The 23,341-nt window shown below is 60.8% G+C and overlaps 9 protein-coding genes across 9 annotated transcripts; all 9 read right to left on the minus strand.

The window, feature by feature from the left end:
• Positions 1 to 55: 55 nt before the first annotated feature.
• LSCM1_03628 (uncharacterized protein) lies at positions 56 to 1,921 on the minus strand (the record flags this gene model as incomplete). Its single annotated transcript, XM_067321163.1, has 1 exon — positions 56 to 1,921. The coding sequence occupies one exon, from the start codon at positions 1,919 to 1,921 to the stop codon at positions 56 to 58; it is 1,866 nt and encodes a 621-aa protein (XP_067176531.1).
• An 814-nt stretch (positions 1,922 to 2,735) lies between these two features.
• LSCM1_03629 (uncharacterized protein) lies at positions 2,736 to 4,859 on the minus strand (the record flags this gene model as incomplete). The annotated part of the gene is made up of 1 exon (XM_067321164.1): positions 2,736 to 4,859. One exon carries the CDS (start codon positions 4,857 to 4,859, stop codon positions 2,736 to 2,738), a length of 2,124 nt encoding a protein of 707 aa, XP_067176532.1.
• Positions 4,860 to 6,025: 1,166 nt separating this feature from the next.
• LSCM1_03630 (uncharacterized protein) lies at positions 6,026 to 7,066 on the minus strand (the record flags this gene model as incomplete). Its single annotated transcript, XM_067321165.1, has 1 exon — positions 6,026 to 7,066. One exon carries the CDS (start codon positions 7,064 to 7,066, stop codon positions 6,026 to 6,028), a length of 1,041 nt encoding a protein of 346 aa, XP_067176533.1.
• Positions 7,067 to 8,328: 1,262 nt separating this feature from the next.
• Positions 8,329 to 9,405, minus strand: LSCM1_03631 (uncharacterized protein; the record flags this gene model as incomplete). The annotated part of the gene is made up of 1 exon (XM_067321166.1): positions 8,329 to 9,405. One exon carries the CDS (start codon positions 9,403 to 9,405, stop codon positions 8,329 to 8,331), a length of 1,077 nt encoding a protein of 358 aa, XP_067176534.1.
• A 1,261-nt stretch (positions 9,406 to 10,666) lies between these two features.
• Positions 10,667 to 12,547, minus strand: LSCM1_03632 (uncharacterized protein; the record flags this gene model as incomplete). The annotated part of the gene is made up of 1 exon (XM_067321167.1): positions 10,667 to 12,547. The coding sequence occupies one exon, from the start codon at positions 12,545 to 12,547 to the stop codon at positions 10,667 to 10,669; it is 1,881 nt and encodes a 626-aa protein (XP_067176535.1).
• A 1,983-nt stretch (positions 12,548 to 14,530) lies between these two features.
• Positions 14,531 to 15,430, minus strand: LSCM1_03633 (uncharacterized protein; the record flags this gene model as incomplete). The annotated part of the gene is made up of 1 exon (XM_067321168.1): positions 14,531 to 15,430. One exon carries the CDS (start codon positions 15,428 to 15,430, stop codon positions 14,531 to 14,533), a length of 900 nt encoding a protein of 299 aa, XP_067176536.1.
• Positions 15,431 to 18,437: 3,007 nt separating this feature from the next.
• Positions 18,438 to 20,129, minus strand: LSCM1_03635 (uncharacterized protein; the record flags this gene model as incomplete). The annotated part of the gene is made up of 1 exon (XM_067321169.1): positions 18,438 to 20,129. One exon carries the CDS (start codon positions 20,127 to 20,129, stop codon positions 18,438 to 18,440), a length of 1,692 nt encoding a protein of 563 aa, XP_067176537.1.
• Positions 20,130 to 20,851: 722 nt separating this feature from the next.
• On the minus strand, positions 20,852 to 21,211 carry LSCM1_03636 (uncharacterized protein; the record flags this gene model as incomplete). Its single annotated transcript, XM_067321170.1, has 1 exon — positions 20,852 to 21,211. One exon carries the CDS (start codon positions 21,209 to 21,211, stop codon positions 20,852 to 20,854), a length of 360 nt encoding a protein of 119 aa, XP_067176538.1.
• Positions 21,212 to 22,019: 808 nt separating this feature from the next.
• On the minus strand, positions 22,020 to 23,144 carry LSCM1_03637 (uncharacterized protein; the record flags this gene model as incomplete). Its single annotated transcript, XM_067321171.1, has 1 exon — positions 22,020 to 23,144. The coding sequence occupies one exon, from the start codon at positions 23,142 to 23,144 to the stop codon at positions 22,020 to 22,022; it is 1,125 nt and encodes a 374-aa protein (XP_067176539.1).
• Positions 23,145 to 23,341: the final 197 nt, after the last annotated feature.

Consider the following 23,341-nt stretch of genomic DNA (forward strand, 5'->3'; position numbering starts at 1 on the left):
CATGCCCCCCCACCCGCAACCCGGAGAGACGTCGTTACCCCGCCCATTATGCACCTCAAAGATGCGACGCGACGGCGCCTGGAACACCCATCTTGTCAAACATCAGCTCTCTCTGCTGGCGCGCCCTCAGTGCCGCGGCGCTCTCGTTCTCGCGCGGTGGCGAGGGGAGCAGCTTGCCGGGGTTACATATGTTCTTCGGGTCCACTTTACTCTTCATGGCGAAGAGGAGGTCCATCGCCTTTGGCCCCATGTAGCGGTGCATCCACGGCACGTGCTCGTAGCCGATGCCATGGTGGTGGGTAAGGTTGCCGGTGTACTTTAGCATCGCCTCCGTCGCGCGCTTCTTGATTTCGAGGAAGACTTTCATGTCCATATCGTCCTTCTGCGCGCTAGCGAAGGTGAAGTAGAGGCAGCAGCCATGCTGGTACTGGTGGGCCGTGTGGCAGCCGATCCAGCCGCAGTGCCCACGCTCCTTCCACACCTGCCGCACAGCGGCTTTCACCGCACGCCAGCACGGGATCGCCTGGGAGTAGAGAACGCTCGTCTCGAAGACGTCCGCCCAGTGGGAAAGAGAGAGGGCGAAGTCACGTATGTATGGCAGGTCGTACTTCTTCTCCTGCCAGCTGTCACCCGCGCCGCGGCCGATGCCGACGCCGCCGTACTTCTTGAAGACGGCGGCTGTCTCGCTACGTTGGAACTTGACGCGATCCGGCGTCCCCTCGAAGCCGACGATCACCAAGCTCATGCGGCGCAGGTTCCAGCCGCGGTAGTTCTCGAGGAACGACTTGACACCCTTTGTCACGAGGCGCTCGAGAAAGCTGTGCTTGGCGGTGCCCATGGCCATACTCATGCGAAAGTCGTCCTCGTCGTAAAGGCGCATCGTGCACGGCCGAATGCCCTTGGCGCTGCACGTGTAGAAGGCGCTGAAGCCGGCCTCGAAAGTGGGGAACAGATACCCCTCATAGAGCTTTTTCTCCGGGATCGGCTCCAGCTTGACGGTGGCCTCCGTGATGATGCCGAAGGTGCCTTCGGAGCCGATGAAAAGCCCATTCAGGTCCACGCCGCATGTGCGGGAAGTGATCGGAGTTTCGATGACGCCTGTCGGCGTCGCCACCTTCACCGCCACGACCATATCTTCAATGTCACCGTACTGGTTCGACATGGCCCCGCTGCCACGGGCACCAATCCACCCGCCAAGGGTAGAGTAGATGTAACTGTCGGGGTCGTGGCCAAGCATTAAACCGTGGCGGGCCAACTGCTGGTCTAGGTCGGGACCCAGCACACCAGTTTCAAAGGTAGCCAGACGGGACTCTTGATCAATCGACAGCATATGGTTCATGCGACGCATATCCACCGAGACAATCATGCGAGCCCGTTCGAAGGGGTCCGCCTCCACACCGCCAGTGACGTTGGTGCCGCCGCCGAAAGGGATGACAACGACGTTGTGCTTGTGCGCCAGCTCCATAATAGAGACGCAGTCTTTGTGGTTGTTGGGGAGGAGAACGCAGTCTGGCGCGTGCTCGACCATACCTCTCCGCACACGCCACAAGTCACGGTAGTTCTTACCCACAATGTGGCACAGGCGGCTCTTCCCGTCAGGTCGAATTTGACTCCTCTCAAGCACCGCAGAGATGTCCTTCATGAAGGCCTCGTTGATATTCGCCTTGTTGAGCTTTTCAAGCGCTTTTTCCAGCGTGATGCTCGGCGACAACGGTGGCACCTCCTTTGGTCCGACACCACCGCTCACCTCCCTGTAGAGGAACTCGAGGAGATTCTTGATTGGCTTGCCATCAACGTGGCGCACCCAGAGTGGATTCTCGTCGTCGATCTGCATCTGCACCCCCTCGGCACCCCACCCATTCCACTTGAGGCGATCATACGCCTCGGTATGGCTGAGTACCTGCGACTCCTCGGCGGGCATTTTTTTAGTCGTGCGTTCTTATCGCGTTCCCTTTTCGCTGTCGATTGGACGCGTCGCGCCGTACACGTCCTCTCCTGTGTTCGCGATAAAGCGCGTGCGTATGGTAAAAGAAGAAGGCGCGTGGTGCTCAGTGTCTGCGTTGTAGAGAGGAGTTAACAACAGAGGGGAGCGAATGGGGCGGATGGAGGAGGAAACAGTGGCCCGTCCGGTTGCCGCGCAGGTCTGTGTGTGCTCGTCACGCCTTGTGCTGTGGAGAGAGGCAGAGCTACCAATGGGCCAAAGGAAGCAGAGGTGGAGAGAGCACTGCAGGCGCAAGACAGGCAAGCAACCGGCAACGATGATGGCGCCAAGTATTCTATGGGTTAGAGGCAGCAACGCATACGCGAAAGCAACAGAGAGGGAGTCAGGGCGGAGATGACGCACACAGAGAGAGAGAGCTTCGGTGAGCAAAGAGGGAAGGTGGGGGAGAGCAGTGAGCAAGAAAAATAGACACATGCGGGGGCATCGAAAGAGAAAGGGGCCGGCGTGCGGTTTCCGAGACGATGCCACGACGAAGCCGCAACGCAGCCGGCGCCTACAGAGACCACACTCAGTGCTGCTTTGGCACTCACGCACGCAGACGCTCACAAGCGACAGGTGCGTCGAAAGAGGAGGCTGCTTCGCTACGTGGTCCAGGCGTGCGGCCCAAGGTTATGAGGTGGTGCAGCCACGCACCAACAGAGTGGGGCGCCGCACGTCTTTTTTGCTTCGTGTGCTCGCCGCGCCACGGTGCCGCGCCAAAGAATCGCACCCGTCGCTCTACGCCATCAACGCTTCAGTACTTGCCTCGGCAACAGAAGAAGCGGAGCACGGCCATCGCTGCCTCATAGCGCCACCCGCGCGCTGTGCAATCCTCAGATGCGTACGTCGCCATGTCGCACTGCTGCATTGTGGACAGGAACTGGCGTAGCTGGCGAATCTTTGCAAGTGACTCAGTGGGGGCGGCGCGCTTCAGCATCTCCTCCTCGAGCGCATTGAGACAGAAGAGCGTCATGTTCCGATGAAACCCGAAAAAAGACGCCGTCCTACAGCGGCGCTTTGCATCATGCGACGTGGCGTCGTGGCGGAGTAAAGGGAATAAAATGCCGTCGCGAATTGTGGCGGAGCCATTGAGTAGCGAAACAACGCGATCGATCCCCATCCCCCACCCCGCTGTAGGAGGTAGCCCGGCCTGCAGCGCTTTGAGATAGGTCTCGTCGAGTGCCATCGCCTCGTCATCTCCAGTTTGTCTGTCCAGCAGCTGCTGCTGGAAGCGATAGTACTGCTCCTGAGGATCGTTCAACTCGTTGTACGCGTTGCAGTACTCAATACCGTTGATGTACAGCTCAAAGCGGGCCGACAGCCCCGGTCGCGCGCGCTGCTCCATTGCCAACGGGCTCATGAAAAGCGGGTGGTCTGTTACAAACGTCGGCTCCACCACGTGGTCGGTGATGAAGTAGTCGATGAGCTTGTCGAACATCTTGGCAGCCGTGCGCACCGACGGCAGTGGGATGTTGTAGCGGAGCATGATGGCAGACATGTACGCCATGCCGCGTGGCGTGTTCAACTCCGCCGGGGGCGGCAGCTCGATGCCGGCCGCCGCCTGCACTGTGTCGTAGGCGTGAACGCGACGAAACGGCTGTGCAAGGTCGATTTCAACCGTTTCCTTTGTCACGCACGAGCTCATGATAATTTTGGTGGTACCGTTAGCGGCAAGCGCCAAGTGCCGCAGAATCTCTTCCGTCATGGCCATCAGATCCTCGTAGGTGTGATAGGCTGCATAGAACTCGCAGGTGGTGAACTCAGGGTTGTGGCTACGGTCGGCGTCCTCGTTTCGGAAGACACGGCCGATCTCGTACACGCGCTCCATGCCGCCAACAACGCACTGTTTCAGGTGGAGCTCTGGGGCCACCCGCAGGAAGAGGTCCGCATCGTTGGCGTTGTGGTGCGTGACAAACGGCCTCGCGTTGGCGCCTGAGGCGACGGTATGCAGCACCGGCGTCTCCACCTCAATGAAGCTGCGCGCGTCGAGAAAGTCGCGCAGAGCGCGGGTGATGACGTGGCGCTTGCGAAAATGCTGCACAACGGAGGGGTTGGACATCATGTCGACAAAGCGGTAGCGGTACTTGATGTCGGCGTCTGTGAGTGGCACGAAGCCCTTCAGATCTGGGCATAGCGCCTGGTCTGTGCAGAGATACGGTGCCAGAATGGAGGCCTCCGTCGCGTAGAGGGACAGCTCGCCCTTCGCGGTGCGGCCCGGCACTCCAGTGGCGCCGAGAATATCGCCCGTGTGCAATGATGCGGCAAAGGCACGTAAGTCAGCCTTCGTAAAAGACTCGCTCACCTGCCTTAGCACTTGCAGCTGGGCCTCGCCGCTGCGGATTGTGATGAAGAGAATTCGCCCCATGTCCCGGATGCTCACCACACGGCCGCCGACGCGCACCATCGACGCCTCGCTGCAACGCTCATCGGCGCGGATATAGCCATACTTCGCACGAAACTCCGCGAGTGGCGTGACGGCGTCGAATGGCCGATACGCGTGCGGAAGGCTGAGGATGGTGCGCGGCTGCGGAAGAGAGGCAGCGCCCGATGTGGCCGCCTTTGGGGCTGCAGCGCGCTGACTTCTCGAAGCCTGAGGAGTTGCAGCGGCAAGGGATGAGTCAGCAGTGTGCGTGCCTACCTTCCGCTTTCGTTCCTTCCTCTTCGGCGCCTCCCTCTCGGCAGTGATCGCGTGGGCCTCCTGTGCCGGCACCGGAGGAGAGGCAGAGGTGCTGGAAGGCACCTTCTCCATCTTCGGCTGCGCAGCGCCGACGGACATCCATGCGCCTTGGCGAGCGACGACGGATGACCTCCGGTATTGGAAGGTCAAGGAGGCCATCAGCAGCAGCGCCGCCGCGTGTGCTTTGCTAGCACAGTACATTACCCTTCTCACCCACGATGGGCGCGACCGTTGAGGGCGCGGAGAGAACAAAGGGGGGCGGTATTTATTTATTTTTTCGAGAGGAGAAGAGCAGTCGTCGCGCACACTCAAAGAAAAAATCACCACAACAGCAGCGCGACTGGGCTGCCGAGTTTGGCTGTGTGAAGGGCGGCATGTGGGTTGACACAGTGCAGAGGAAGGACGCGTGATGATGAAGAGGGTCAGAGAAAGTCGGTGCCGGCAAGCGCAACAGGAAAAACACTATCACTCTCACTCCCTCCCGCTCGCACGGCCGCATATATGCCTTAGAGCGCGTATGGTTGCGGCGGCGCCGAGGTGATAGCGAGGTGGCAGTGGCGCCTTCCCATCACATCCGCGGAGGCGCGTGGGTTGCTAGCACCTGGCTCCACTCCGCTCTTCCTCCCTCGTCCCCTTTCAGCATACCGTGACATTGGAATGCACGGCACCGCCGAGTAGAGAAGTGGAGCAAGCATCTGTGACAGCACAGGCAGGCAGACACAGAGAGTGAGAGAGCGCACGCCACCTCCATCATTTTGTGGGGAAGGCGAATGAGGACATGGGGTATCCCTGAAGGAGTTCGCACACTCGCATAGACACACACACAAACATATATATATATAGCGACAGGTGCCTATGTATGCGCGTACCGTTTCCTTCATGTGTAAAGCTCACGACGATGAAGACGGCATGCCACCAACTCGCCTCTTGCCCACTCAACCAGCAGCCACTCGCACACGCTTCTGTGCGCCACAGATGCGTGCAAGCAGGCGCGACAACCCTCACACACACACACACTCGATAACGAGGCATGGAAGCTCGACACCAGCACAAAGATACCACGGGAAAACGAAGAGAGCGCTAACGCGCCTGCGAGGCGCATGCGGTCGAGAGCACAGGCATGCGCAGCCATACCAACAGCAATTCCACGCATAAAGCGCTGGAGCCATACGCGATACCGGAGAAGAGGGAGAGGCACCGCCGCCGTTTGCCAGAAAGGAAAGAAAGAGAGAAGGATGTGCGAGCAGAAAGAGACAACGCTGCCCGTGCTGCACGGAGGCAAGTGCGACCAAGACAAAGACGAGGCCGGCAAGAGGAGCGCGGCGCGAGCAGAGACCGATGCCCCGCCAGCGCATCCTCTGCCATCCCTAAAGCTCGTAGTTGAAGAAATAGAACTTGAAGGATAGCGTGAGCCCCATGTGGAACGCCGCGACGCAAATCACGAGGCCAATGAACCAGCTCCGTTCCAGCGTCGTCTTCCACATGTGCCACATGTTGATGAGCAGGTAGGTCGTGGACCAGGCACCGCCGACCGTGACGAAGAACCACTGGGCGGTGCTGGACGGAATCATGCAGAGGATCGCCACAAGCTCGAAGATGAACATGCTGTAGCCGTACAAGCAGACAGTGTCGGTGAGGGTGGCGGGTAAGTTCTTCCACTGCATAATAGCCCACACAGCGGCGCCAAAGACAAAGCAGTAAAGGTAAATGACGGCGTACGCGACAGAGGCGATGGAGAAGTCATACCTCCACGGCTTCGCCGTGTCGTTTCTCTTTGTGTAGGCAATCCTGCTCATGGCGTTGCTGGCCACCGCCAACGTAATCCAGAGGGTCGTGCAGATCCAGAAGGGGCCGTACAGGTCCGGCTTGCGGGACAGCACCACGCCTGCCTCCTCAAGCGTCGTCTCTTCTGGAATCCCACCGGCTACGTCCACACCAACGGATTCGTTGAGATGCCAATTTCGATCCATTAAAAAGTCCGGCGGGTTCATCGGAATGAGCGTGTTGCTGAGGCGAAGCAGCAACTGCCGCGTATTGATGTCGAAGAATTGCTGATAAAACTGCAGCGTCCAGAACTTGCTCGTCGCAGCCGGCTGGGAGTCGGCAGCGGCCTCAGCGTCCGCGGCGGTAGGGCTGGCTGGCGGCGGAAGTGCCGTCGTGTTGAGAGGTGGGGTAGCACTGCCATCGCCGGAATAGAACTGCATTGGATACGGGTCTGCCGTGGCGCTAGACGGCAGCTTGGACACATCTGTGTACGTGGCAGAGCCGTAGCTGTGAGGGGAATCGCCGGTGTAGTTGGGGGCAGCGGCGGACGCGAGCCCAGGGGGCGGAACAAGGGCCCCAGCAGCGCTATACGATTGCTCGCGGAAGGGGTCGGACAAGCCGCCACTCTCATATGGATTCGCCATTCTTTGTCGGCTGTGCGAAGCGCGCGCGCTGTGCAGCAAAAATACCTCTGCAGGAGAGCGCACGCGGCGCCGCAAAATATAAATATATTCAAAGTGCGTAGGAGTAACAGTAAAAGTGGGCGAATACAGCGGTGGAGAGCTGCGTGCGTGTGCGTGAGCTTTCCGTCTCTCTCTCTTCTGTATGGCAGCGGCGGTGGCGGCGTGAAGAGGTTTGCGAATGGGGGAAAAGTGGCGGAGAGCGCAGGAAAGCAGCGAAGAAGAGCGCACGAAGCAGTGGCGCCAACAGATAACCCGTGGCAGGGCGATCGGACGAGACGAGGTAGGGCAGAGGGAGGGACGGAGATCACTGTGCGTGTAGGAGACGTGCGCATGGACATTAGTCATGACAGAGGTGCAGCATTGCAGCCAAGAATGGGACCTGCGCCCCCTTGCATTGTGTGTGTGTACGTGTCTCCTTCGGCTCTCGCCCACCAGCCGGCCCAATGGCGCTCTCTCACCGGTGTGAAGACGTATTCTGTGTGGGTACTAGACCCCGCCCGCGCGGATGTACACACGCAAGGAGACAGGAGGGGAAGAAGGCAGCGAATTCTCAAGACGACGCACGAGTCCACGGACATGTTCCCCTACGGCCCCCTCCCCCTACCCACACCTCAACCCTCTTCCTCTCCTGAATGGGGAGGGGGGGAGTACGTGGGCGTAGGATAGACGAGAAAATGCATATGGTAATGCGATCTGCTCCATACACGCGCTGCCGGGACTGTGATGGCTAAGGTGGGAATGCGTTAGTAATAGCCACGAAAACTGTGATGGAAGGGAGAAGCCTTCAACAAAAAAAAATGGGGCGGGGGAGGGGGCTCAGATAGCCCACACGCATAGCGGGAGAGCGATGCCCCGCGCACGCCGTCCAACGCAAGCAGCAAACGCACGCACAGCCGCGTCGAAAGAGACGCGACGACCGGGCAGTGAAGCGGCACTTGGTGAGTCCACGCTCCAGGGAGGCATGCAGCACACAAGCACACCAGAAACGTTCACGCACGTTGAAAGGGAAGGGACATCAGCGCAGCAGCGGAGCTCCTCGGCCGCAGGTGTGCCTGTGCCGCTCGGTTGCGGAAGACCTGGGCGCTCTCACGCCTCTCTCTTTCTCTTTCTCTCACACGCTCAGCGTGTTCTTCGCGAAGCGCCTTTCCTCCATAAATCTTGGTCACTCCTCACTACACGCACACACACTGTCGCCTCTCCGCGCGCGTCAACGGAATGCGGCGCTAAGAGCTCTGCCGCCGCCTCATAATGATAGAGGCCGCCACCATGGCTGCAACGAGCGCAACACCGGCGCACAAGACCACGGAGCTGTCGCTGTTGAGGGAGCGGCGCGCATCTGCTGCCGCCGCCTTCGCCCCGATCGCCTCGTATAACCCCTTCTCCGTGGACAGCTGGATGCGCGGATTGTTGTACCACTCCACCTTTCCCAAACTAGTGCGGCTACTACGGATCGCCACCGCGAATGCCTTCGCGTTTTCGTCCGACAAGTCACACGAGGTAAGGTCGATGGAGTACACGTACCGCATGTTCGGCACCGCCCGCACCAGCGCCTCCCGCCCGACATCCGTCACGGCGTCGTTGCAAGCGAGGTCAAGCGAGGTGAAACGTTTGTTCTTCGTCTTCGTAAGGGCCTCCGCGATGGCCTCGAAGCCTACATCCCCGACATGGTTCACGGAAAGGTTCAGCGATTCAATACACGAGGTGCTCGAGAGAAGAAAGGCCTCCGCGATGGCCACTGCACCAAGGTCGCCAATATGATTGTCGCTGAGGTCGAGGGTGGCGAGGCTGGGGTGGCTGCCGAGTGTCTGCGCAGCGATGCGTCCGCCCTCATCGCCCAACAAGTTGAAGGCTAGCGAGAGCTCCTTGAGTGTGCGGCAGGCGGCCACGCCGTCACACAGCGTGGGCAACCCCCGTGGGGTGATATGGTTGGTCACCACGTTTAGCGTCCGCAACTTAACAGACTGCAGTAACAGCGCGAGAGGGTAGAGCGCCTCGTCCTGGATGGCGTTCTCGTTGACGTCGAGATAGGTAAGGTGCGGGCAGTGCACCCGCAGTGCGTCGAAGAGGCACATCGCACCCTGCGGGCCAATCTTATTGTCCTTGAGATCCAGCGACTCCAGATTGACCATCTTCGAAATGTACCGCTGCACCAGCTCGATGCAGTACTCGGGAGACATGTTGCTGCCGGACAAGTCCAGCGATGTCACCCCGGCGGGGTCAACTATGGCGGCCTCGAGCGCCTCCGACGTGAGCTGCCCGTACGTGAGCTCGATCACGGACTCTTGTGATACGGTGGGCATTTCTCCTGTTGGGAGCCGAGGGGGGAGGAGGTATAGTGATTAGAAGACAGCGACGGAGAAAGATGTCGTCGCGCTCCGGCTCCTCCAAGTGGGCACGTGTGCGGCGTGTGTCTCCGCTGAAACGGGAGGGAGAAAGCTTTGGAGGGCCTGTGAAGGAGCTCACGCGCAGCACGAGACAAAGGGCTCGGCCGCCAACAACAGAAAGCGAGGAAACGCGTGCGAGAGAGAGAGAGGCGGAGGGGAGGGAAGGGGAGAGGCCGCTCAGCCTCTGCGTGTGTGTGTATCTCTAAAGTGCGTGCGCGCCGCGCACAGTCTCAGTGGCTGCGATGGCCGAAACGAGAGAAAAATGCATGAAAGATGCTACGGCGCCTCCGAAGACGCGCCGTCGAAGCGGCACAGACGCACGCGCGTCCTGCAGACGAGTTGAGGTGAGCGAGAAAAAAGTGTGGGCGATCCCTCAGCCGCCACGCACACAGAGAGAGAGACAAATACGATGGGCGGAAGTGCGAAAGTTCACGTCCGCGTGTGGAGCACCAAGACTGGGCGACGGGGGCGTATGCCTGTGCTGCTAGAGAGGAAGACGCTAAGGAACGAAACCACTATGGAGGCTGGTGCCGGCGCTTCGCCCCATCCCAGACGAAGCCGGCGAGCGACAAGGAAGAGAGGAAGCAGTGCAAGACAGGTGGGATAGTAGAGAAAAGGGAAAAGGTGCGCCACCGCAAAGAGGCGCTCGGCAACCTGCGCATGTGCGGATCAGATGGGAGGGTCTTGTCTACGCACACTGGCAGAGAAGAGACGTAAGCGCACCCGCTCGCGGCGTGCGTGATCAGCGGATTCGGGGCCTGTATACCGCAAATCCAAGTGAGGCCCGAGGGTATGTGTCTGTGTGCGTAAGTGCGCGCCGTCGGCACTGTGACGGTCACCGGGACGATTCTCTAGCACCCCTGCGCCTGTCTGGTCATTGCATTCCTCCCGGTCGCCTTTTCTTTGGTACGCCCTGCACACTCGAAGGCGTATTCTGCAGGCGCCGAAGTAAGCGTTGAGGGTACAGATGTCGAGTGCCCCTCAGAGGGGTGAAGGCGGCAGCGCAGTACCGTCGACCGACGGGCGGAGCGCTTTTTTTTCGCCACCCTCCAAAGCTCCCATCCCTGTGATTCCCTCTTCACGACGGCGAGTCCCTCCTGGGCCCGCAAAAGATGCGTACGCGCTCCATGCGGCGCCAGTTTGAGGTGAGTGGCGTGTGCGCTCACAGACACACGGCTTAGCAGTGGCGCGCACACCATTCGAGACACCGACTGGCAATGCGCTTGAGGCCGATGCGAAGCTGCACGCACAAGAAGTAGTTTCTGTTCACCTCGTCAGGGGCGCTCAGCTGGCTCCCTCCGCCGTCACACAACTCGGCCAGCGCCTCCTCGTCTTCCGCCAGTGTCGTGGGAAAGGACTCCGCGACACACTGCACAGTGCTCTTCACGAGCGACACGACGGCAGACTCCGTCAACGGCGACAACGCTTCGAAGGGGCCGTAGCGGCGGCCCTCCATGATATCGAACTCGTGCGCCTGTGCGAGCTGCACGCGGAGGAGTGCCAGCAGAGCGGGGGGCGGTACACCGTCGTGAGGGATCCAGCAGCGTCCTGGTATGCACAGCGCGTAGCGATGCATTAGCTCCTGGCGTCGCACATCCCAGTCGCCCGAAGTGGCTCGTTCACACGAAAGTGGCGCCAACGTGGCTGTGGCGTCGTCGCTCTCGCCCTGCGGCGAGCCAGCCTCTGCGGCAAGGGCGAGTGGAAAGGGCAGCTTGTCGTGGACGTTGTCAGGCCCCAGCACAAAGCCGTAGTGCTGAAGCAGCTCCCAGTTCTGCAGTGGACCGTAGCTCATCCACAGCTCACGCCCGACATCCGCCGCCGTCAGCGCCGCTCCCACCTCCATGGTGAACGGACCCCCTCCCGGCTCCACCTTGCGAACAAGCACGTCGGTGCGGTTGGAGTGGTTAATCATGTCCGCCAACGGGACCAGCGCCATCACGACGGCTCCGTCCACGTTCAGGCTGAAGGCGCGCGAGTCAAACGTCGACTGCGCCCACACGAGGTGCTCCCACACGAAGGCCGCCGACAGGTCAGCCAGGGACGGGGCTGCTGCTGCTGTTGCCGGGCCGTTCAGCGTCGAGAGCGCGCAGTGGAGAAGCGGAAGAAGGGAAGTCTGAATCTGCTCAGCAAAATCGCGCAGTTGGCTGCGTTTGGCGAGGACGTCGTCGAGCATGTCGAGTCCGTCGAGCTCTGCCAGGTCGTCCAGCTCCCAAGATGTGGGTATAGTGGGGTAGCGCGCTGGGCAGTGCAGGAGCAACCGCCTCCAATGCGATCGGCTCAAGCCCACGACAAAACGCTCGTATACGAGGCATAGCACGAGCATAGCCTCCTCATTTTCCAAGAGACCTCGCAGAGACGGCTCGGCAGCGATGGCGCGACCCAAGGCGCAGTACTGCAGCAGAGACTCGAGGAAGAACATCGCAGAGCGAGGGACTTGAAGCAGCGTGCCGCGGTAGGGCACAGGTGCGGTGCAGCACAGCGACCCCTCGCTGTAGTCGTTGTCTGCTTCCATCGGGATGAAGGCAACCCTGTCCGACCACGCATCGTTCACGATGGCGCATTGGTTGCGCTCACCCTCTGTGAAGGCAGTGGGTGCCGAGCAGGGTATCGTCGGGGCCAGACCGCGCTGTGGCTTGATATTGGTCACCGCGTACTCTTCGAGCGCCGTGCGCAGCGCGCGCCATGACGACGCTGCCGGCAACTCGGCACGCTGCTGCTCCTCCACAAAGTTCCAGGCCAGCCTCACGCTGAGCTGCTCGTTCCAAGGATCGATCACACCGCGCACGCGGCTAGCAATCATGTGCGCGCCCAGGCATTCCCACAGAGTGCGCTCATCCAAAACAATGAGGCGCGCTCGCCACAGCAGCTCCAGCAACGTCCAGCCTGTGCAGCTGGCGATAACTGCTTGAACAAAGAGCGGGTCTTCGTCGCTGTAGGGCATCCCGGTATCGTCGGCGTGCCACCGCAGGTAGCGGCGCTTTACCACAGCGTTATCAGAGCTGTTGAGCTGCCCCGCGAACCATTGAGCAGCATTGGTGAACGATGCGGAGGGAGGCATCGCGCCAGAGAACTATACGCCGGGGCGGTTGGTGCCAGAGGGAGGGGCGTCAAGAGACAGGGAAGAATTGTGGGGAGGGCAGCAGAGGGGGTAGAGGGAGAGCAATACAGCACCCAGCGCATGTATAGGTCACACGGGAGAGGCCCTTCGCAGCCCGCGAAGTGGTCCACGCATGTGCTCCGATAAATGGAGCGGCACCGGAGGCAGAGACAGGCGAGCAGTCAAGCGGAAAGTTCATCTACCCTCAGCCTGCCGACACGAGGCCGACCTCAAAAGGCCTTCTGTGGTATCCTTTGTCAGCACCGTTCAGCTCATGGCGTCCACACCACGCCCATCAGCAGCAGCATCAGTTGCACTCGCCAGCAGCGCGCACGTGACGTACAATCACTCAGCGTATATGCAGGCGCACAGTCGGCGAAAGAGAGAGAGAGAGACATGCGATGCTCATTGGCTTTCAGGCACGTCACACGCCGCCTATGCTGCCTCGAGGATTTCGCTCCCCGGCATCTTATCGCAGTCGCTCGCACACATCGGAACCCTAGCGGCGACGTTGGCATCACTTACTGTCCGGCCGTATCGCACGCTGCAAAGTTCTCCGCGTGTCATTGAGCATCCGCTGCGTTCTCCTCTTCGGCATCCTGTGTACAGCGGTCTGGGTGATGATCCGCACACACCGACCAACGGGAGTGAAGCAGAGTGGCGTCTCGGACAGACAAGGTATGCTCACTTTCACTCCGGTGTAGGTGCTGCAGCGCATCCCACCGCTCTTCTTGCGGGTCAGAGCGGCGAAGCCGGACGGCAGCGGTGCTCTTTCGCGAGTCTGAAAAATCGGAAGAGGCCTTCGATGGGTGTCGCCGTCGCGAAGGAGGCTGTGCGAGACGCTGGCAATACGGTCGAACTCAAGTCATCGACGATCACGCACAAGACGAAAACGTCTCCTCATCGCAAGCGACCGCATGGCGCCGACCAGCATGTATAGACAGAGCTCTTGAAGAGCGATGCATTGCCCTGGCTGGTCGAGGTACTGCAAAGGTGAGGGGAGCACGACCAGTGAAAATTCAGTTCCGCGATGGTGCTGCGCCTGTACACGCTCACGCCGACAGGGTCGCGCACCTCAAAGTAGTGCGCACACATAGTGTCCTCGTAGCGGTAGAAGGTGTCATCGAAGCTGTCATGTTCGATAGGAAGACACCGCCCACTCCCTCATCGCTGATTTCGCGCGCCTCTGTTGCGTGTGATGCGACTCTCGGAGGCCACGAGAACCGTCCCAAAAAAAAAAATGGTAATGGCGAGAGTGGTGGGAAGGGGCTCGGCCGATTCAGCAGTGAGTGCTGAAAGAGTGCGCTGAGTTAGAGAACGCTTGAAAGAGGGAGCGCGCCATGTCTAAAGCGGTCGAGGCGACGAGATCTGCTCGGTGTTTTGCCGCTACGGAGTGTGGCGCTCTTCTGTAGAGTTGCATGCGGGTGCCTCAAAGTTGATGCGGGCGACCGCATGTCACGGGTGTTTGCTGGTCGAATGCCGGTCGAGGCCTTCGCTCTCGCCACTGTGGGTCAGGACTGCTCCAAGAGGGTGCATGCGTCCTCCCCCTCCGCCACCCCAGCCGCCCGCCAGCGTCGAGGTCGTTAGACTTGGATGTTGCCACAGTTGCCTGCACGTGAGCCGGCACTCGCGCATATGTGTTGATAGCGACTAAGAGCCAAGTATGCCTTACATACGCTGCAGCCGCTCTTCTGCGTACGGGTGAGCGGCAGACGGGGGCGCATAGTTCACTTCAACACAGTAAAGGCAGCCACACAGAGCGAGGAGAGAGGCTGCGTGTGTGAGGGGAGCATGGAAGCAACGGTCGGAGATGAGGCATAGAGGCCGACGCGCAAACTCCTCAGCCCCCTCACCACAGGGGCGCCATGCTGCCCCCGCCATCGCCGCCCACTCAGCGCTTCAAACGTCATTTACAAGCAGCGTCCATAATTGCCAGCGTACATGCTACGCCCTCTTCGGCTCCGAAATGTGAACGTTAGCCATGCGCTCAAGCACGCTGACGACAGCGGCGTTGTCGAGGTCGCCGTCGCCGTTCTGCACCATCGCCTGAAAGAGTTGGGCATTGACGGCGGTGGAGGGCAGCGGCACACCGAACTCCCTCGCCGAGTCCATCACGATGCCCATGTCCTTACTCTGCAGGGCAGCCTTGAAACCAGGCTCGCGGTTGCCGGCGAAGAGGCGATCCGGCTTCACGTCGAGGGTCCAGCACTGCGCTGCACCGCCCTTGATCGCCTCAATCACCGTCGGCGCAGACACGCCGCACTTCTCGGAGAAAACGAGGACCTCGCCAAGCGCGACCATCTGGGCAGCGACCATGATCTGATTCGCAGCCTTGCACACCTGCCCCGCACCGCAGTCGCCGACATGCGTCACTTTCGAACCCATTGCGAGCAGCACTGGCATAGCAGTCGCCAGTGCTGCAGCATCGCCGCCGACCATTATCGTCAACGTGCCGTTGCGCGCTCCAATATCACCGCCAGAGACCGGTGCATCCAGTGCGCGAACCCTTTTCTCCTTCCACAGTCGCCGCGCAATCTCCTGCGCGACTGAGGGCTTTATGGTACTGTTGTCCACAAAGACGGACCCCTCGCGAATGCCGGCCGCCACGCCGTCGGCGCCGAACACGACGTCCATGACGTCAGGGGAGTCCGAAAGGTTAGTGAAGACCACATCAGAGGCCGCGGCCAGCTCTGCCGGCGTCGCGCACGCGGTGGCGCCGGCCGCGACGAGTTCGTCGCACTTGGAGGCTGTGCGGTTCCACACGCTCACGGGAAAGCCCGCTTTGAGGATGTTGAGGGCCATTGACTTGCCCATGAGCCCTAAGCCAATGTAACCGACGTGCATGGCTGAAGTGATCACTGGGTGAGTGTACAGGGAGCGAAGACGGTCTCTTGTCGTGCTGAGAGGTATCTGCCGTGCGGGTGGGAAGCGATGGAAGCGAGAGAGAGAGAGAAGGGAGGAGGGCGGTGCATGCGAAAGTGCGGTAGGTGGATTGAAGAAGACCCTGTGGGCAGGCGACGCTGCTGATGCAGCAGGGCGCCAACGACTCCACAAAGATGCTGAAGGGGCGGGTGCGTCGTTGCGTACCCAGTAAGAGGCGGCGGGATGCCTCCCCTGGAGAGCCCATGTGGCACTTCTAAGTGTGTGCAGGTGATACGCGTGCACACGTTCGTCCATGCGAGCGTAGTCAAGTCTACACACAAGCGTACGACAGCGGATTTGCTCTTTAGCCGCGGCTCTTGTCCCAGAGCGCGGCTACGCCTCACTTCTGTGAGGGCCGATCTGGTGCATTGAAGAGAAAAGGGAAGGCAAGGCCCTCTGGCCAACCTCATCGCACAAGAAGCTACAAAGGCCGCCTGCACATGGTAAAGGAAATGTCCCTCCGACGTTACGGGATTGGACACAAGGCCCACCCTCCGCCCCTGCACCGCACTCCACCCCTTCCCTCCCTCTGCCGCCCACAGACAGAGTAGGCCGCCGCGGCTACCGCAGCACCGCTACGATAGCTGAAAGAATACCTCCTCTGTACCGGCGGGTGCGTCATCGAAGCATGCGACGACTGGCACCTCCAAGACGCTGTCGATGCGCAACACCGCCACCTCATCTGGCGTGTTGGGCCGCTCTAATCGCGACTGGTAGACACTGTACGCAATGGAGGGTACGCAAGGAGCGCCCTGCACCTGTGCCCGCACGCGGTTCATGTGATTCGCCAGCCCGCGCGAATGAATGAACACGAAAATGCGCACCGGCAACAGCGATGGCGCTGCCGCAACACCATCGCCATCACCGACGGCGGTGTCTCTTTTCTGCGTTGGTAAGGGTGCCCGCTGCACAATGTCGATGAACGCCTGCCTGTCCGCCGCTGCAGGATTTGTGTTGTCGACCACAACGCTGTATCCGCCGGCCCAGAGCAGTTCCGCCTCCTTTAGACATTTGGCGCGCGTCTGCAATGCGTCACGGCTCACACGGCGGTACCCGTACGGTAGAAGATGGCGGAGGCAGAAGGAGGACTTACCACAGCCCGGGTAGCCCACAAGGAGGACCATTTCCTGCACGCCCGGGCGAGCAAAGAGAGGCGGCGTGGCAGGCAGTACGGCGGTAACCACCGCCGCCGGCGTGAGGACGCGCACGGACAGCCCAGCGTACTGCCGCGGAAGCTGCTGCAACTCGGCTGGGCTCACGTCGCCCCACGAGAAATCCTCACACGAGGCTGGCGAGGCGCGCGTGAGACACAGCAGCGCATCGCTCAAGCGCACGGATGCCGAGGGCGATGACGAGAGGGGCCCGCCACGGCTGCAGAAGGCATCCATCTGAAAAAGCGCTTCGGCCGGCGTGAGGAAAAACTGCTCCGGCGTCAAGAAGGGCAGCTGAACGTTGTACGCAAACTGACGGTCCGAGCAGCTGAAGTCTCCCTTGCGGCCTGTAAAGGTGACCCCAAAACGGCCCGCCGCATCGCCAACGTAGAAGGAGTATGCAGTGCAGTCCACCTTAGAAAACGCCGTGGCATCAGCGCAGCAAGCCCGCACACACGCATGGACGCGCTCCTCCAGCAGCGTCCACATTCGCGGGCTAGGCTTCCGCCAAGCATCACTGCGCGTCGTCACACAAGCGCAGAGTGGTACGCCGGCTGCACTGCTCAGTTGCACAATCTTCCCCATAACGGCATCCGCTTTCCTGGCGCTCCGGCCCGCCCCCTTCCCAATGCCCATCTGGTTGCTGAACAGCGCAATGAGAAAGCCCTGCGAGTGGACGTGCTGCAGGTGCCCGCGCACGTTTGGGTGCACCCACTGCCAGTCCGTTGCGGTGTCTTTGGCGAAGACGCCGCCAGACGCTGACTTGATGAGGGTATCGTCCATGTCGAATGCTGCCACCTTTACAATAAGGGTGCGGCCAGCGCCTTTTGGCGTATGCACAAGCGGCTCGACGGCGGCGGCCGTGGGTGGCAGCAGCAGCACCGAGCCGCCTTCGACCTCCTCCCACTCCTCCCTGCGCCGGACTAGCGCGGTGCCATCGGCAACGGCAGCGACGGTGGGTGCGAGCGGTGACGGGCAGCGTTGGCGCTTGCGAGTGTCAGCCATGCCGCTGCCGTGCCCGCAATGAAACCGTTGAAGTACCTCATAGCGTCATCAGGAGGGAGAAACGGGCAGAAAAAGCAACGCATGAATTCATATGGAGAGGCCGCACCGCAGGGCTGCCCAAGCCATCTCCGAGAGGGAGGGAGGCACAGCGTCGCGGTCGATGATCTGTGAAAGGGGTGAAGGGGCGGGCGTGTACGCTGTTCGTGCGATCTCCGCAGCGCGACCGTGCGTCGCGGTGGCACCCGCCTAACTTAGCCTCATACCCCCCCTCTCATCGTTTTCACGGAGAAGGGGACGTTCGAGGAGTGACGGAGCAACACGATGCCAGCCCATTAAAGAAAAGAGAGAGCAAAGCGGAAGCACCCACAGAGTGCTGTGAACGACCTCACGCCCTCACGTCAAGTCCCCCACATGCGGGTGCGCATCGGAGGCTTCGAGCAGGAGGCATCACTATTGCACGCCCGGATGCGATCCCGCGTTTCGCGGGCGTCAGGTGTCGCAGGGGATTCCTCGGCGCCCACCTCAGCGTTTCTCTCTGTGAGTTAAGATTAGGGAATCAGTTGGGAAAGGGCCGGGCACCGCGGCACTGATGATCCGCCTCCATGACAGTGTGCGTGTGTGCGTGAAGCGTCTACCGCCCAAGTGATCAATCACTCACTCACTATCACCATGCTCACAGCTGGTGCCCCCCCGTGCCATGAGCACTAGTCCCGAGCGGCACCACGCGCAGCACTGCACCCACTCGATGCGCGGCGGCGGCTCGGCCCAGTGGTCTACAAATTCCTTCGCAACTCCTCTTGCAGTAAGGTTAGTCGCTTGGTGATGCCGAACGTTGCCTTGAAGACCTTCTTCAAGTCCTCTTCCGACATAGCCAGAAACACCTGCACGTCGATCGTCTCACGCTGCACCGTGCGCGTGAGGCCCTGGAGCCCTTTCCGGTTAAAAACCTCTACGAGCAACTCCACACCATGCGCGCCCTCCAGAGCCCTCTGCGCGCCAGACTCCCCTGCCACAGTCGCCCCGGCTGTTGGTGCACTAGGGGGCGCCGTGCGGCTGTCCGTAGCGAGCGAAGAGGCCCCGGCGGCCTCCGTCGTCTCGGCCGAAAGGGGGAGCGCCATTGCGGCGTGTGCCAGGCACATCGATAGACGGCTCCACTCACTGTCAGACTGCGCCCAGGAGAGGAACGCCTCGTGCATCTCGGTGCTCGTCGGTTGGCTTGCCTTCTGCGTGCACAACACCTCATACACAATCCGCTTCAGCAGTGCCCTTGACCAGCGATGTACATCACGGCCTGTGTCGGTGGCGAGGCGCCGGGCGAGCCGGTTGCGCAGATCCTCGAGAGCATCGCTGCTGCTCTCCAGAGCTGCAATGCAGTCATCGACGTTGCCGCAGAGCTCGCCGTAGGAGCTTACAAGGACGCGCTCCAGCTCTGGCGTACGACGCAGTGCCTCCACCACGCCCTCGCAGCTTTCCGACACCCTCCATGGGTCGAGCAGCGGGCTAGGGCGGCTGAGTGGGTGCCGCGTGGCAAGGTGCGGAGGCATGGGAAGCAGAACCTCGCGCGAAGCCTCCGTGAGCACTGTGGATAGCCAAGGCAAACGGTGCAGCGCGCCACCCACGAAAAGCGCGTTGAAGACGTCATCGTAATAGAAGAGCGCTTCGTTGGTGAAGTGTGCAGGGTAGTGGGTCTGGCTGTGGTCCCGACGTCGCTGCTGCTGCCCCTTGCTCTTGACCGCCACAACGCGCAGCGTCCGCGTCGCAGCCGGTGCGGGCGCCCCCACTGTTTCCTTCGCGACATCGACTGCCACACGATCGCCATCCACCACGGCCGACACGCGATCCTCGGGAAGCTCTGCGAAACGAAGCAGCTCCGGAGGTGTACTGGGCGCGTTCTCGAGCACGGCGCGCTGCACCCCATCGTGAAATGTCGCGTTTGTCAGCAGCGCGTGCCCAAAGCCGTTGCACAACAGCCGCGCCTTTGGTATGTGTTCAAGAAGTTGCTTGATCAGCGAGCTTTGGAGGGGCGACACATCTCCAGGGAGGAGGATGTGGTGGACGCCACCCAGTGTCAAGGCGTACATGTCGCAGAAGCGATGGACGGCATCAATGCTCTGCACCTGTGGCAGTCCAACAAGCACCTGCGACTGCGCCGCTGCATCCTTGAACTCGACATCGGACATGCTCGTGGAAGTCAGCAAATAGATGGATTGTGTGTGAGGCGGGGCATTCGGCGACGCCTCACACGAGACGTCAAGCACCTTCGTCATGTGCCGCCCATAGCCGTTTGGTGAGATACCTTGATCATGAGCGCAGGTCACATAGAGTCGCGGTGGCGCGTGTCGAAGGTACCGCGAAGAGCGGAAGACAGATGTGACGGCGTCGAGAAGAGAGCTCGAGCTACTCGGCGCCTGCGTGCTGGTACCGCGTGCAGCGGCGACTCGGCGTGCCAACGATACCCGCAGCATATGTGCACCGTACCCAAGCGCGTGTGTCGTTGCAAGCCAGGGGTCAGCAACCCTGATGGCCAACTGCTTATGCGAGCGCCGGCCAGTGTATACAGGTGGAGAAGGCGAGGTGTGCCTTGCAGAGGGAAAGTCAGCGGGTAGCGAAAGAGAGAAGGGAGAGAGGGGGGGTAGAGGAAGACTGAGTAGCATCGAAGGTGTTCGCCACCTTTGCCCGGCTGCCCTTGTGTACTGCGAGCGCTCCCGGTCGCGGTTGATCGCTTGGCGCCCGTGATTGCGTGCACGGGCACGTGAAAAGCTGTCCGAGGAGGCGGTACGTTGCATGTCTGTGAAGCTGAGAAGGCGCGTGCCACTCTGCCGCGCCGGCCTCTGTAGACGTGCGACTCGGTGGCGCCTGCTCCGTTTCTGTATCCGTCTTCACGTGCCCTTTGCGTAGTTAGAGAAGGCAGCGACGAAGAAGAAAAAAGGCGACAGCTGCGAAGGAAACAGCGAGAAGTGGACCGGCCGCCCTGTGGGGCGGCGCTGCCTGTGGGCCTCCACTATCCATCCCACCAGCGGACGCCCCAGCCCACAGCGCGCCCCACAGGGGAAGAGGCGCACATGCCGCAGCGCCACCCCCCCCACCCCCTTACGTCGCATGTGAAGATACGTGTGCATGGCGTGGCCGGTAGGGAGGAGGGGAAAGACGATGCCGCCCCCTTTGCCCGAACCTGTGGGGCTGCCGACTACTTGCGCCACGGCTCTTTCTGTGACTTTGCGTAGAAGCCACCCATGGCGCCCACAAAGATGCCGACAACAGCGCCAAAGGTTGTGCCGTTCAAGCTGCCGCCGTCGACGACGCACAACGCGCCGCTTGCCGCTGCTGTTGCCAGCGTTGCCAAGGCAACGGAAGGGCTGACAGGCGTGACCAGGAGATGGAAGAGTCCTGTCGTCGTTGAGCACGTGAGGAGCGATGAGCACGAGCCAATCAGCACCTTATCCGTGAAGCGGCGGCTAGAGCTGAGGAGAGCCGGATGCGCCACTGCGCTGCTGCTTCTGCGCGCCGCCAATACGCTCGGTAGCGCACGGGAGGGATAACGAAACATTGTACACGCGTTGTTGTTGTGACGGTAGCGCAGCAGCACCGGCGGGATGAAGTCAGCGTGCCTGCGGACCTGTTTGTAAAGTTGGCGCTAAGCGAATCGGAGGAGAGCCGGGGAAAGCTGAACTGCTCAGCAGAGTGAGGTGTAGAGGCAGTTGGCGATGGCGGGGCACGCGCCAAGAATTGGAAGGAAGGGTGCGTGTGGGGAGCGGGGGAGAAGTTGGACCGGATAACAAAGCAAGCGAGGGCAGAAGTGCGGAGATGGGGCGCGGTGCAGCGCTGCCGCCTACGCGTGGAGGTCGCAGCGAGGCGAAGGAGCATAGAGGGGCAAGGAAGAGGAAGCCAAGGATAAGGAAAAACAGGGCCATGTGGCGCCGCCTCGCGTGATGCACGAGCATGCAGAGCACGACTGCCTCCCTCTCTCTCCTCGCCCCGCTACCGCTCTCTCTCTCACACGCACACTCTCCATAGGGATGATGAAAATAAAAAACGCATTAGGTTGCAGCGCTTTTCAGTGGACTCTTCCGTTTTGTCTCTCGAAGCGAATGGTGTTTGCCTCGCAGGAAGGGCAGCACCGTTGCCCCGCTCTCTCTCCCTCTCTTTGCGAGAGAGTGCGCGTCTCCCTCACCGCACCCATCGAATCCGTTAAACGCGCGGCTCTTACATTCATCCACACACACACACACTGAGTACAGAGATCTGCTACAGCTGAGCAGGGGTGTGGCGCATGTGTGCTTGCTGCGAAGAGAGGGGCCTCGACGAGCACCAAGGCGAATCCGTGCACACGCACAAACGCGTTGGTGTGCGCGTGGTTAGATAAAATGAATGCCGTGCTTGACAAAGTGTGCGAGCATACTCATCAGCGCCTCCTCGTCGAGCATGCGGCTACGCTTTTCGAACATGGGGTCCGCCACCACCGACTCTAGCAGTACACGGAACTGCTCCAGCGATATGGAAGAAGTCGCACCTGCGCTGCTACTGGGCGTCGCAGGCGTTGAGCTGGACGCGGCCGTTCCCACGGGTTGTCCACCTTCCATCTTTCGGTAGCTCAGATACTTGTCGTAGAGGGCCTGCACCGCCGCCTTTGTTCTAAATATCGACGAGGCCTTCTTGTTTTTCCGATTGAACAGCATTTTCACGAGCCCATCCCACTCCTCAAAGTCCACAGCGGGTGGTGGGCACTTGGGGTCGAGCCGAATGACGCTTGATTCAACCTTGGGGGGAGGGTTAAAGCTATTTTTGCTGATCTTCATGAGGTGGCTGCAGCGAGCGAGCAGCTGTGAGTTCACGGAAAGTCGGCAGTAGGCCTCCGATCCGGGCTGCGCACAGACACGCAGAGCAAACTCGCGCTGGAACATGAGCACCGCACACTTGAATGTCGGCTTCCTCAGCAGTTTAAAAATCAGCGCTGACGAAATGGCGTACGGCACGTTTGCTACACACTTGTCGAAGTAGGGGAAGTCCTGCTCGAGGCAGTTGCCTCGAATAATCTGCAGCTTCGAGGCCAACGGCGTGTTCTGAAAGCGCTTGTTGAGTTCCGCCACCATGCGCGGGTCGATCTCGAAGGCGATTACTTTTTTCGCTGTCTGCAGTAACTTCTCCGTCAAGTTGCCCGTACCGGGGCCGATCTCGACGACGACGTCGGTGGGCTTGATGGCAGCTTTCTCAACGATCGCGGCAATGGCAAGTGGATTCTTGAGAATGTGCTGGCCAAAGCCTTTGTTGAAGACGATGCCGGACTGGGTGCCGCCAGTCTTCACACCCGCGTCTGCTCTCTTCTCTTTGCGGCCCGCAACGGCTGTGCCACGCCTGTGCCCCTGAGGCGTAGACTTGCCCAGCGTGACGACCTGCGTACCAAACTTCACCTTGCGTGATGCAGCGTAGACGGGCTCGGCGCTGATGATGCTCATGGGCACCGCCCGTGGCTCCTTCGGCATTGCTGCGCCGCACCTGACGAATAAAAAGTGAGTGTGCGAGTGAGCGTGAGCGGAAGGAAAGGGAACCTCAAATGAAGCCGCGCCGCAGTCGACCTGTCGTGGCGGCACCCGGATGCTCTTAAGTCTGAGTGGAGTACGAGGTGCATTACGAGGCACGGAGCAGAGAGAGAGAGAGAAATGGGCGGAGAGGGGCGGAC

This window comes from Leishmania martiniquensis, chromosome 30 (genome assembly GCF_017916325.1).
Source record: "Leishmania martiniquensis isolate LSCM1 chromosome 30, whole genome shotgun sequence".
Taxonomy (NCBI): Eukaryota; Euglenozoa; class Kinetoplastea; order Trypanosomatida; family Trypanosomatidae; genus Leishmania; species Leishmania martiniquensis.